This window comes from Oncorhynchus mykiss, chromosome 5 (genome assembly GCF_013265735.2).
Source record: "Oncorhynchus mykiss isolate Arlee chromosome 5, USDA_OmykA_1.1, whole genome shotgun sequence".
Lineage (NCBI taxonomy): Eukaryota > Metazoa > Chordata > Actinopteri > Salmoniformes > Salmonidae > Oncorhynchus > Oncorhynchus mykiss.
In genome coordinates this window covers 29,981,557-29,996,103 of record NC_048569.1, presented here as the reverse complement: position 1 = coordinate 29,996,103, position 14,547 = coordinate 29,981,557, and the positions used below count along the sequence as shown (strand labels likewise).

Here is a 14,547-nt window from a genome sequence, read left to right as displayed (position 1 = left end):
AAGCTTCAACCGGAAGTGACTTTTCATAGGTTAAGAAAGCATTTTCACTAACCAAATGTCCTAACCGTGACCCAATTCTCCTAACCTGCTGTGTTAGTTATCCTAACCCATCTGCAAGTTTTGCTAACCTTCTCCGAGAAAGGCACTTTCTGTCACAGTGGCTTGTTTTTAGGGCCTCTCTTGACAAAACATATGTTGAAAGACAAAATGTGCCAAGTTCATATGTCCAGAAGATGCATGGTCATTTAAAGGCAGTCTTTTTACTGACGGCAAGGAAGAGGAGCTTACCAAATTACTCTTACTATATATGCCATGATTGAATTAATTCACCAAACATTACCTGATGACAGAACTGGTAATTGTGTATATCTTAGTTGTCATGTATTGAATACGTTTGAAACGGGGACTTAAAATAACCTCTTAATTTGATTATTTAAACCCCCTCACTAAGTGAAACTACCATAAATTCTCATGTTTTCCCCCAAAGATGTTTGCTGTCAAAATCGGATCTGATGACTGATAAAGGCCGGATGGGATTGTTAATTTGAGTGCATGGATTTTGAAGGCACTGGGTTTATTGGCATTGAAATATCAGTTGGACTGGCTCAAGTCCACTGTTCATAACATTCAAAATCGACAGCCAAAAATATAAATTTAGTAGGGCTGTGACCAGTATCACTGTTTTCAATAGGACAAATGTAAACACGAAGCAGACCGAACTCTTTTTGGCCCTTTACACCCGTACGTATCTAGTGTATGCTATAGCTTGGAAAATCAATACAACTATGGATGACTGTTTTCAACATTAGGGCTTTTGTCCTAATATAACAGGGAGTGTCTTCTAAGTGGATTAAAATACAGATCTACTTGTTTATTTTAGCCAAAATGGTTTCCATAAACCCAGAAGTTTTTTTTCCTAAATGATTTTCATAAACCTATTGGCTATTTAAAAAAATCCCAATGTCTGGGAAAGGGGGTTCATTGATGAGTTGTGCTGTTCAGCCCATTTTAATGCATCATCACTGCAAGGGATCTTGTTCCTTTTGTGATAATGCGCTAAGGAGCTTTTGTGGACAGAGGAGCACATGCAATTTTTTTCAACCTGAGTGTCGGTTCTTCTATAGGCTCTTGTTGTTCATGAGATGTGATTGGGACAGCGATTCACCTACCATTGCTTACAGACAAGGAGAGGCAGAGCGAGGCTGGACAATGTTTTCAGGTATGGCAAAATACTTGAAGTGGAGTTTTCCTGGAGTTGTCCCATAACTCAGGTTATTTCCTTATAGCAAAGCTTAAGAATTCCCATTTAATAATGAAACCGGACAATACAGGTCTGATTGTTGTGGTGCACTCAAGCCATTTTTACGCAAAGACTGAGCGTATTCGTTGATCATTTTTTTCTTCATAATGTTCCTTATTCTTTACTCTAGTCTCCAGCTCTTGTGTTCCCTCCCTCTGGGGCCTGTCCACAAGGGTGTCCCCAGTGCACCGTTGTTGAGCATCTTTGTCAACCCACATCTTTGCACTCCGCAGGGGGCCTCTGCCATAGTGGACCCTGCTCGGCCTGCACCCCCCCCCCCCCCATTGATACTGTGCAGCTGTTTCCAAATCCAGCCCTCGATTCGGATCGTCTTGCTTTTTAATATGACGCCTGTGCGGGACAGTCCCTGGCCTGGTGGTCGATTGCGAAGGCGGCAGAATTTAGTTGTTCTCCAGATCTTCACCGGACTGGGTTTGAGAGCCATGATTATGAATGGGGGGACCATTCAGTTTGAATAGGGTCTCGACACTGCTGTATATAAAACCTAATCCCTAGTATTATCACTAACTGTATATGCTGGGTTTTCGGTGTAGGCTGTGAGGGGCCATTCATATGAATGCGATGTGGACACTACATTGTCTATGTATTATGTCTCATTCAATGTTCACAATGTTGGTCCTGAATAACTGCCCTGTAGAGCAACAAATATTTTATTGAATAGGATTTATTGATTTGTTTATGCAGGGCTGTCCATAGAAAAATGTATTAAATTACATATTTTCACCGGACTGAGTAAGTCAAAAGTGTGACAAATGATTTAATGAAATGCAAGCCTTTTATTATAGTTGATATAGTTTGTTTGGTCATTTAACAATACGTGTGTTTTACTATGAGGGTTCTCTCTGAGCAGGGTGTGTGTGTGGGAGGGTGTTTAGCTCTCACTCTCTATCTCTCTCTCACACTCACTCATGCATTCTCCCACATACATCTGCATTCCTCCTCTTTGCCCCCCCCCCCCCCCCCTCCTCCCCTCAAGCTCCAGTTTCGTTAAGCAGGTGTACTGTTCCATTCCAGGTAAACAAACCCCTTATGGGAGGGACTGGACCTCTCTCACCTTTCCTGCAGATGAGCTGTTCTACTGTATCCACCATGCTGGGATATCTACCTTAATATATTTTTAATAGTTCCAAGGAGGAGCCCAGTCTGCCAGTCCCTCTCAGTTGAAGTTCTTCTGAGGTTGTAGTTAGTAGGAGGAATGATTCAGCGTTGAAACTGATGTCTATTTGTCTTCTGGTTGAGAATGTTTGTGTTGGTTAATGTCTAATAAGAGCTTGGTGTTTTTAATATGATTTATTCAGCCCACTTTAATTTTGAATGCTTGTAATATAGCATGGATGCATGGGTAACGGTTGTTGTATTATGTAGGACTGTTTTAAGGAGAGGATGTCTGTAAAAAAAGGATTAAGACAGTTCTTGAGACAATTAGGGTATTACGCGCATAGTCTTTTTTCAGGGGTGAAAGCGTTGAAGTGTACTCAAATATTAAAGTAACATGTCATGTAAGACATTTTTTTAAATGAAGTCTGCAGCTATAGTTTGATTGTTGAAGTAAAATGTGTCGTTTTAAATGGAATTGTAAAAAGGCCTACTCTGTTTTAAACACAATTAATCTCTGCCGTTATGAATCATTATCAATAACCTTCCTATACAGTGTGTTTGAATATTGCACCCTTTTAAAAAGCCGTTAAAAAAAAATAAAAAAAAATATATATCGTCATTTTGTGCAAAAGCATATAAGAACCTTTTAATTTAGTTGTTGTAGGTTTACAAGATAAAACTGAAATCCTGAGCTCTATTTCATACAACTACTTTGATATTTCGCCCTTCAAAATGTTTGCTAAATATTGGAAGGAAATCTATAGCCTATGTAAAGGCTATTGTTTAATTCATACACTTGAAATGAACAAATACTGGCATAAATAGTTTTTCAATGTGGTTGAGCAGGGTGACTCTTGATGTGTCCATAGCTTTCCCAGACAGAAAAATAAAAAGGTTAATGCATAGATAAGCAAATCATCTAATCCATGCGTTACCCCATTTCAATTAATTTAATTCCTCTTTATAAAGAATGGTCACTATCCACTGGCCCTGCAAGCTGAAGACTCTTAGGGTAATAAATGCTGAAATGCATTACATGTAAATCTATCTGAGAACGAATCCTATTCAGAGAGGGGGGACATTTCATTTGGGAAAGGGGACAAATGTAGGAAGGGGTCCCTCCTAAAAAGCAGCTGTTTCCACAATCTTTTTTGTGCCCGGTCACTCACCTTTTCACTATCTCTGCGTTCAAAACACCCCGTTCCATTTATAATCCATATATTTTCCATTCGAGTCCACATTCGCCAGAGCCAAACTTGCCCAGCTTTTCGGACCATCCCCTTATAGTTGTTGGGAAGAAAGGCGGAGTGCATGGGTGTCAAACTGTCCTCAAAACACCATGAACGATTGATTTGCAGCACTTTTCAGCCCCCTGACATTACTTGGAGAGGAACTGAATAGGAAACCCGCGAGCCGGGGATGGAATAAAGATGTTCTCTGCTGGAAGAGAAGGAAAACTGCTCATTTACCCCCAGTCCATCAAGCCCAAAAAATAGAGGAAAAAACAGAACTGTGGCTATTGAGAAGAAAGAGGCTGTATATACTCATCTAAATGCTGTCACAATGTACTGAAGGGCTATGAACAGCCATGAATATTAAACCGCTTACTTCAACAAGGGATAGAGAAGTGAACCAGCTTTGCATTGGGACAATGCGTTAAAGCACGTTAAGCTTGTTTCTATTCTTTTATTCCCGCACTACAACTCCCTGGAAGAAATTGTTTATTGCCCACCACATGAATACAGAATGCATGAGAAAGAACGTTTAAGCAACTCCCAGACCCGATGACCTAATTTTGATGACAGTCAAACGTTTAAACTAATTGTTGAACCAGTTTAAAGTTGACAGCGTTTTCATTCTGTTTAAATAAATGTGGGACTCAAACCCTGAATTGTCCTTTAGGCCATTTGAATGGAATATGAAAACATGATTTTGACATGTTTAGCCGTATTTTATAGGAGACATTTGCTCTAGGTTATGATATGTTATACACATTTCAATGGTATTAATAGGCCCTAACATAGAAATGTTGATTTTATATGTCGATTTGTATATTCGACTAAATCTAGTGCTAAACTGGCGACGAGGTTGTTTTTTTGGAATGAGTTTCATGGAAGGCAGTGTTGAACATCTCTAATGAAGAAAAAAATCGTATCTGGTTGGTGTGTGAAAGGTGTTGAATAATTGTCAGTGACTTAAACAAAATGTGTGACACTCCCCTAATTGGTTTTTGTTCGTTGAGGCCTATTTTACCATCGGATGCGCACAAAAACGTGCATGTGTGCAGTTAAGAGATAATCCATTAATATTGCTGAGTAGCATTGGCTACTTGTCCGTCTCTCCATTTCACTTACTTACTCACTCACTCATTCAATTCAATTCTCTCTCTCTCTCTCTCTCGCTCTCGCTCTCTCTCTCACACACACACACACACACACACACACACACACACACACACACACACACACACACACACACCCTCCGTCTCTCGCTCTTTCTCTCTCTCTCTCTGAAAGGGGAGGACCGCCTAATAGAAGGGTCTTTTCTTCTGCAGGGGCAGGTCTATACCATAAGGGGAGTGTTGTTAATGGCTAATCAGAGAGGGGTCAGACCAGCCACATAGCCTACTGTATAAAGAGGACCCTCACTGCGAAAGGACGGAACATTTTCCAACCAGCCGTCTCACGGGAGGGAATATCCACTGTACATGTAGAGGCTTTCTTATCTGACACGGCTGGCAGTAGTTTGCGAGATGGGCTCGGTATTACCCGCAGAGGCTTTAGCCCTAAAATCTGGATTTAAATGTCAGAGTCGGTCCTTATCTGATATTATCACCTCAGACATTCTGCACAGTTTCTTGTATGGAAGGTGGAGAAATGTGATCGGGGAGCATCTGATGGAGGATAGACAGAGTAGCATCAGTCCCAAGACAGCCTTCACAGCTGAGGTCCTCGCGCAGTCCTTCGCAGGAGGTAAGTTGCCCCTTTTGGAATTCTTCCAATAACACCAGCCACGAGGTATTTGGACATTTGTTTTTGTAGTAATAATACCAAATTGTGACAAATAATGAACTTTGAAATTGTACGTTTTATTTGACTATAACATTTACATTTGAGTAATTTAGCAGCCGTTCTTATCCAGAGCGACTTCATTCATCATAACATACAGTAGCTAGGTGGGACAACCACATATCACAGGCATAGCAAATAGGCCTACACTTGTCCTCAATAAAGAAGCTATCAGCAGAGTCAGAGCTGGGGGGAGGGGGGGGGGGGTCAAGTGCAAATGTTGTTTCAGGGAAGTTTATTTTCTATGTATTTATTGGCGATGGGGATTACTTAAGATACCATTTGAAGAGGTAGAGTTTCAGGTGCTTTCGGAAGATGGGCAGGGGCTCTGCTGTCCTAGCTTCAGGGGAAGCTGGTTCCAGCATTGGAGTGCCAGGGCAGAGAATAACTTGGACTGGGCTGAGCGAGAGCTGCCCTCACGAGTCTTACCTAAAACAAAAATAGCCTAGATTTACTTTTTTATTTCACAACTTCTGTCTGTTGTTAGCCTATGGCAAGAAAAGGACCCCCTTGACAATAATTTACTAAAAAATGTTAAAATAGGCCTTTAGTTAGAATGTATTCAGCCAAATAACATTAGTCAGGTCTCATCAGAGGAACGTTCACTCCTCTGTTCTTCCCAAGGTCTCTGTGACTTTCTCATTAGGTCTACTGTTCTCCTGTATTTTCCTTCATTGCCCCTTTCATTTGCACCCATTTAACGCATTAACTAATTTAGCGCTTTGAGACCTTGCATTTAGAAGCTTGTTAGGCGTGTAACTGTTGCTGACTTGAAAGACGAAGGTTATTCAATTCATTTGGTTAACTTTGTGCTTGACCTGAGAACGTTTCCACTTAAACCGAAGGGAGAGAAAGGTTCCCTTTCTTTGATGTCCTGGATTTTATCCGGCATTCATCAATCTCCCGGAAGTCTATTTTCCTCCTTTGGCAGCTATGGGGCTCCGGCACTTTTCACTTTCTGTTCCCCAGATAATGCGCGGTGAAGGCTAAATCTATTGCCATTCATACCATGTCAACCATCTAATCGCCTTTCCATTTTTTTGTTTGAGAAATTCCTGGGTCTTTTAAACAAGTCCTCATTTAATTCAGCGCAAATGTATTGCTAGAAAGTTCTTAAAGGATAATGAATTTGGAATTAGCCGTTTCTTTCAGTTGGACATAATGAATATCGCATCTGAAGCATGACCGATTGCTGGACCCTGAGCAATAGAATACCATTTAACCTCTATTCAGGCCGTCTTTTCGCAGTTTTAAATACATTTTCTTTGATTCTGACATTAAATAATCCCAAGAGTTTTATTTTTTTACGTTTTGAATGAGAATGAAAATGCTTTCCGAGTTTTTTCTTCTTTTCAACAAACTTTCAATTCATCAATTTAATCGAATTAAACGGTGGATAAGAAGTTGCTTAATATTTCATGACCAAAATAAGATGCAATCTATTTGCTGTGTTGCCAAAATGTTAAACACCTAATTAATGAGAAGCATAAACATGATTTAAGACCACACACTGTTTAAGATGTTCCAATTCATAACGTTTTATCAAACGGTTATCAAAGCATCATATTAGGTGACTTTTTTTTTCCGAAATATGTGTTTTATATATATATATATATATATATATATAACATCAACCATTTTGCTTTTTGGCCTTTATGTAAAGGACATGCAATAATATTAGCACTAATGCACAATGTCTGACTTAAACCACTCCTATCCTCAATGTATTTTAGCCAAATTGTTTAGCTTGGTTACTATTTCATACATTTCTCTTTCATGCATGGATGAATTGACGAAATTCACAACTTTGATGAATTGTACACAGAAGTAAAATAATCTATTTTTCTCTTCCCTGCAGAGGTTCAGAAGCTCTCCAGCCTGGTGCTGCCCAGTGAGGTGATCATTGCCCAGAGCTCTATCCCTGGCGAGGGCCTGGGCATTTTCTCCAAGACCTGGATCAAGGCGGGCACAGAGATGGGTCCGTTCACTGGCAGGGTAATCTCCCCTGAGCACGTAGACCTGCTCAAGAACAACAACCTCATGTGGGAGGTGAGAATCAGCTGGGCAGCTATAGGGATTGATCTGCTTTCACAATTAGGCAGGGAATAATGGAAGCAAGGCAACAATGGATCTCTGTGTATGCCATGTTTTTGTGGGGGAAGCACAGGTTTAAGGGGGGCATCCTCTGCCTTGTTCACAAGCTGTATGTACAATAAGCTATATGTTAACATTGTACCAGACTCATAAGATTTTGCTGTTGTTCTTATAGGTGTTCAACGGGGACGGCACGGTGCGCTACTTCATTGATGCCAGCCAGGAGGACCATCGCAGCTGGATGACCTATATCAAGTGTGCACGCAACGAACAGGAGCAGAACCTGGAGGTGGTGCAGATCGGCAGCAGCATCTTCTACAGAGCTGCAGAGGTGAGAACCAAGCCAGATACTATCACTCCAAACTGACATGAAGCCTCTGGCATGTCAGCGTTTTATGTTGTTGCTGAAAAAATGACAAGTTCTGCTGTTAAGCCCATTCGTTTGTAGGCCTTCATTGTCTATAGATTGTCAAATCTATAGACTGACTGTAATTGAATTTCCCCTTGCCCATATAGAAGTAAGGGCAACCTATTGTCATCTACTGAACAGCGCAACCTTCTGGCGTTCCCGGTACTCCTGTTCAGTTTGAACATTTTCCTACTCTTGCTCTCTACAGACTATCCCCCCAGACCAGGAGCTGCTGGTGTGGTATGGAAACTCCCACAACACCTTCCTTGGTATTCCCGGCGTTCCCGGTACTGAGGAGCATCAGAGAAAGAGCCGGAATGGTGAGACCCTTGCCCCTCAGGCTACAGAGTGCGGGGGGCAAAGACTGGCATTTGGGCAGCCACTCATGACCTCTTTAGAGCTGATTAATGTGGCTGTGGATAAACTGTATGGGCCTATTGAGTATTTAGAAAACGAGATAACAGCCTTCTTTATCTGTGGGGCCAGTGTTTATGGGCTCTGCTGCAGACAACAGATTTACATCACTCTTATTTATTGCAAAGTACTGAAAATACACTGATTCTATCCCATGTTAAATTCAACATTAGAAACGTCAGTCACATTAGTTTGTGGATCAAACAACTCAGTCACTCTGCTTCCTTTCCCCTGACAGAGGACTCTCACTCTTGTGACGGCTCTTCATCTTGCTCCCCCTCCTCCTCTTCTTCCTCGTCTGTGACCAGCCGCATGCGCTGCGTCATCTGCCACCGGGGCTTCAACTCTCGTAGCAACCTGCGCTCCCACATGCGCATCCACACCCTGGACAAGCCCTTCGTCTGTCGCTTCTGCAACCGCCGCTTCAGCCAGTCGTCCACCCTCCGCAACCACGTGCGCCTGCACACCGGAGAGCGCCCCTACAAGTGCCATGTGTGCCAGAGCGCCTACTCCCAACTGGCAGGGCTACGGGCACACCAGAAGAGTGCCAGGCACAGACCAGGGGCGGCGGGCGCAGACACTGCCTCCCAAGTCACGCCTCCTTCCCCACCGATCAACAGCCTGACCCAACACCAGGTCCCCCTGGTTCACCATATCCCCACCATAGTGCTATGACAGCAGAGAGGAGAGAGAGACACTTGCTAATGCAAACTACACTTTACCCATGCACACCTGGGTCACAGGTTGCGCTCTCTCTCTCTCTCTCTTAGGGGATGGGCAGCCACTCTTTGCTCGTGTGGCAGGCATTGCAATAACTTTGTGTTGGGCCAGAGAGTATGACTGGTACAGACATTCTTAAAAACTTTTTACTGGTTGCCTTATTTACAATCTAGTCTCCTTAGACTTACTGGATATTATGTTTGTAATTTTCACAAAAAAGGTCTCATGTTGAGGGTCAACTGTTCTACTAGTGCCTGCACAAAGAACCTGAACAAAGGACTGAATGTTGGTTTCAAGAGTATTTTGAGAGTAACTGTCAGTTTGTCTTTGTTTGTATACTCAAAACAGTATTGCAAGGACGCAGGAGACCAAAGGAAATAGTGTTCTATTCAAGTCAATAATTCAATTGGTAAAGACAAGTACTCTGTATTTCAGATAATTATGTTTTACCATAACAAATTAAGATTTTGGGTGGTTCTGTCATGTATTCAACTTTACATCCTGTCAACTTAGCCCCACCAACTCAGGGAGACGGTTGCTTGAATAGTAAAGTAGCAAAGGAGAATTCAAATGAAATATACAGTATGTAGAAATTGGAGAGCAGCAGTGTACATTCATTTAAGCCTTGTCAAAATTTGACACTGTGTAATAGACACTTTATTTCTGTATATTCATGTAAAGCATTGTTTAATTCTGAACTGTATGTGAATGAAAATACATATGTGCTTTCCTTATATTCTAAATAAATAATGATATTAACAAGTCTGCATTGTGGTCTTTACTTTTGACCTTTTGGTAGCCTACTATGAAGCCTCCTAGCATGTTGTGAATGTTAAGTAGCTGTGAAGGAAGCAATAAACCGACATTAAAAGCACACAAGCAGATACACTACATGACCAAAAGTATGTGGACACCTGCTTGTCGAACATCTCATTCCAAAATCATGGGCATGAATATGAAGTCTGCACAACGTCTGCACAAGGTCTGCACAACGCATCACCGGGGGCAAACTACCTGCCCTCCAGGACACCTACACCACCCGATGTCACAGGAAGGCCATAAAGATCATCAAGGACATCAACCACCCGAGCCACTGCCTGTTCACCCCGCTATCATCCAGAAGGCGAGGTCAGTACAGGTGCATCAAAGCTGGGACCGAGAGACTGAAAAACAGCTTCTATCTCAAGGCCATCAGACTGTTAAACAGCCACCACTAACACTGAGTGGCTGCTGCCAACACACTGACACTGACTCAACTCCAGCCACTTTAATAATGGGAATTGATGGGAAATGATGTAAATATATCACTAGCCACTTTAAACAATGCTACCTTATATAAATGTTACTTACCCTACATTATTCATCTCATATGCATACGTATATACTGTACTCTATATCATCGACGGTATCCTTATGTAATACATGTATCACTAGCCACTTTATACTATACTATGCCACTTTGTTTACATACTCATCTCATTTGTACATACTGTACCCGATACCATCTACTGTATCTTGCCTATGCTGCTCTGTACCATCACTCATTCATATATCCTTATGTACATATTCTTTATCCCCTTACACTGTGTACAAGACAGTAGTTTTGGAATTGTTAGTTAGATTACTTGTTATTACTGCATTGTCGGAACTAGAAGCACAAGCATTTTGCTACACTCGCATTAACATCTGCTAACCATGTGTATGTGACAAATAAAATTTGATTTGATTTGATTTGATTTGAAGTTGGTCCCCCTCCTTGCGGCTATAACAGCCACTCTTCTGGGAAGGCTTTCCACTAGATGTTGGAACATTGCTGAGGGGACTTGCTTCCATTCAGCCACATTAGGGATGTCAGACACTGATGTTGGGTAATTAGGCCTGGCTCGCAGTCGGCGTTCCAATTCATCCCAAAGGTGTTTGATGGGGTTGAGGTCAGGGCTCTGTGCAAGCCAGGCAAGTTCTTCCACACTGATCTCGACAAACCATTTCTGTAGGGACCTCACTTTGCACGGGGGCATTGTCATGCGGTTTTCGACTGCTGCCGCAACTGCTGTCTCAAATTCTGAATGCTCAGCTTTGAAAAGCTGACCCTTTGCACCCTCTACAACCACTGTGATTATTATTATTTGACCCTGCTGGTCATCTATGAACGTTTGAACATCTTGGCCATGTGCCGTTACAATCTCCACCCAGTACAGCCAGAAGAGGACTGGCCACCCCTCAGAGCCTGGTTCCTCTCTAGGGTTCTTTCTAGGTTTCTACCTTTCTAGGGAGTTTTTCCTAGCCACCGTGCTTCTACATCTGCATTGCTTGCTATTTGGGGTTTTAGGCTGGGTTTCTGTATAGCACTTTGTGACATCGGCTGATGTAAAAAGAGATTTAGAAAAATATTTGATTGAAATAGGAAAGGGTCTTCCCCAAACTGTTGCTTCAAAGTTGGAAGCACATAATTGTCTAGAATGTCATTGTATGCTGTAGCATTAAGATTTCCCTTCACTTGAACTAAGGGGCCTAGCTGGAACTATGAAAAACAGCCCCAGACAATTATTCTTCCTCCACCAAACTTTACAGTTGGCACTATGCATTTGGGCAGGTAACATTCTCCTGTCATCGCCAAACCCAGATTTGTCTGTCGGACTGCCAGATGGTAAAGCGTGATTCATCACTACAGAGAACGCGTTTCCACTGCTCCAGAGTCCAATGGCGTCTAGCTTTACACCACTCCAGCCGACACTTGGCATTGCGCAAGGTGATCTTAGGCTTGTGTGTGGCTGCTCGGCCATGGAAACCCATTTCATTGATCTCCTGGCGAACATTTCTTGTGCTGACGATTCCTCCAGAGGCAGTTTGGAACTCGGTAGTGAGTGTTGCAACCGAGGACAGATTATTTTTACACTTTACACAGTTCAGCACTCGGCGGTCCTGTTCTGTGAGCTTGTGTGGTCTACCACTTCGCGTCTGAGCCGTTGTTGCTTCTAGATGTTTCACTTCACAAAAACAGCACTTACAGTTGACCGGGGCAGCTGTAGCAGGGCAGAAATTTTATGAACTGACTTGTTGGAAAGGTGGCATCCTATAACAGTGCCATGTTGAAAGTCACTGAGCTCTCCAGTAAGGTCATTCTACTGCCAATGTTTGTCTATTGAGATTGCATGGCTGCGTGCTGGTGCTGCTGAAATAGCTGCACTATCCACTATTTAATGGGGTGTCCACAGACATTTCTATATTCAGTGCATAATGGAGCAATAATAATATTTATTTGGGAGGACAGTAGCTCCTCCCCACACCTCTGTGCGCCTCTTAGCGAGGCAGTGATTTTCATCTTCCTCCCTGGGTCTCCTGCGAGAGGCAGGGACTCCCTGTGGCCAGGTGTGTGTGTTGACTCACTGGCAGTGTTGAGTCTCTGGTGAGGGGTGAATAAGACCTTATTCTCTACCTGGGCAACGTTAATTGTGATTTCCCTGTTCACATGTTGGAGGAACCTGTAGTGAAGGCTGCATGGACTGTGGATGAGGTGCATCTTGAGGGAGGCAATTGTGGGGAGCCACATCCAGCAGTGGCCTCACCGGCACATCTCAGCACCATCCTCCTGGCGGACCTGAAATGGGGGTGAATGTCTTCTTGTAGGTAGCTGGTCTTGAAGATGTGTGGTGTTTGGCCCCTGGATGTGAAACGTCTTACCACTCCCATCCAACTCGAACTTGAATGGTTCAGACCCTGAAGGTAACAGACATCAGTTGAAAAGCAATGTCCACACAACGATGTTAACCACATTTTATGCTCTACATACAGGACCAGTCTAAAGTTTGGACACACCTAGTCATTCTTCAAAGTAGCCACCCTTTGCCTTGATGACAGCTTTGCACATTCTTGGCATTCTATCAACAAGCTTCACCTGGAATGCTTTTCTACAATGTAGAAAATGTTAAAAATAAAGAAAAACCCTTGAATGAGTAGGTGTCCAAATTTTTGACTGATTCTGTCTGGAGGTACGCTGGAGCCTTAGTCCCTCTTCAATGAGATAAGGCCTGGAGGCCTTGTGGTTTTGGAATGTCCTGGAGTGGATGGCACTGGCCTGAACAAGAGCCCTCGGCCTGGGCTCAGGGCTCAAAGTGTCTCACAGTAGGAATGCTGACCTAGGATCAGGTCTCCACCTCTCTATATATATTATTCATTGTGATTTAAAAGGCTAAACTGATCCAATATCAGCACTCCTACTCTGAGATGCTTTGTGGATACGGGCCCAGGACTCTCCAGAGCTCCCAACTGCAGCTGGAGCCAAACTCCATCAAGAGGAAGAAACTGTTAGACAGTGCAGAGAGAGGCACAATATGATCACACCTAACAGCAATACTGAAATCCACAAGATAAGTACAAATAATACAGACAGAATATTCCAACGAAATAACAACACAGCAAAAAGACTAGATTTATCTGGGGTGTTCCCCATACTGGAGCCATGCTGAGGCATTGGGTCCAGTGTAGCAGTGACAGAGGTGCAGGAGACAGTAGCCTCAGTGAGGAGGCTGGCTGGGACAGAGGCTCCAGGGCAGCTGTGTTGGAAAAATCTTCTCTCAGCCTCATTGCAAAATGTGTAGAATTGTATGAGATTAGCTATAAAACTGCAAATTGTTCTCTTTGCACAAAGGCAAAATGTGTACATTTGCAGGAAGTTGGCTCAAATTTCTGCAGGCCCACCCACCAACGAATTTCTGGCTACACTACTGCTCCAGAGACTCCATCAGGACTAGTAGGCCAGGTTGGAGATTCGGTCTGACCTGTTAATGAATGGCAGACAAACATGCAATTAACAAACCAAAATATGTTTTACATGTTATATTCCTTTTCATTCAAAAATGTCTTACTGATCACTCTGACACTTACCTGTCTCAAACAGACCACCTTGGCTTCCAGGTGGCCTTCATACACTACTCTCTCTGCCAGAGTTTTTGGTTTGAAGACATTGGAATTCATTTTACACGATTTAAGCTTGCTTAGCAAAATTGTGTTATGAATGTAAATGTGTGTCTGCTGAAAAATCAGCATGTATGTTCTGTTTCCAGGGGGATTTTAATTATGAGGTAGCTAAAGGCCACTTCCCAAAATCTGGTTGAATTCAACGTTGTCCACGTAATAAAAAAACCCAATATTAATCACTGTGATGACGTTGAATCAATGTGGAAAACGGATTGGGATTTGCAAATCATCAACGTAAAGGAATTTCGTATTTTTTCAGCCAACTTTTAACCAAGCCCTGCTGCCGTCAGATGGCGCTATAATTCCTGACGTCGTTTGACATTGGAGAATAACGTTGTTGTTGTTGATTTCCCGTTGAAGTCACGTTTGTTGACTTAACCAAATGTAAATTAAAACTAGATTTGAAATTACGTCTGTGCCCAGCGGGAGACTATTCCACAGAACTA

General features: G+C 42.6%; 1 protein-coding gene across 1 annotated transcript; it reads left to right on the top strand.

Annotated features, from left to right (window-relative positions):
- Positions 1-5,037: 5,037 nt before the first annotated feature.
- On the top strand, positions 5,038-9,886 carry LOC110523587 (PR domain zinc finger protein 12-like). Its single transcript, XM_021602423.2, has 5 exons — positions 5,038-5,391; positions 7,346-7,536; positions 7,757-7,912; positions 8,199-8,310; positions 8,643-9,886. Exons 1-5 carry the CDS (start codon positions 5,172-5,174, stop codon positions 9,077-9,079), a joined length of 1,116 nt encoding a protein of 371 aa, XP_021458098.2. The 5' UTR covers positions 5,038-5,171; the 3' UTR covers positions 9,080-9,886.
- The last annotated feature ends 4,661 nt before the right edge of the window (positions 9,887-14,547 follow it).

Coding starts and splice junctions, on each gene's coding strand:
- LOC110523587 (XM_021602423.2), top strand. CDS start 5,172: ATGGGCTCGGTATTACCCGCAGAGGCTTTAGCCCTAAAATCTGGATTT. Junction 7,537..7,756: donor ACAACAACCTCATGTGGGAG/GTGAGAATCAGC, acceptor TTGTTCTTATAG/GTGTTCAACGGGGACGGCAC. Junction 8,311..8,642: donor TCAGAGAAAGAGCCGGAATG/GTGAGACCCTTG, acceptor TTCCCCTGACAG/AGGACTCTCACTCTTGTGAC.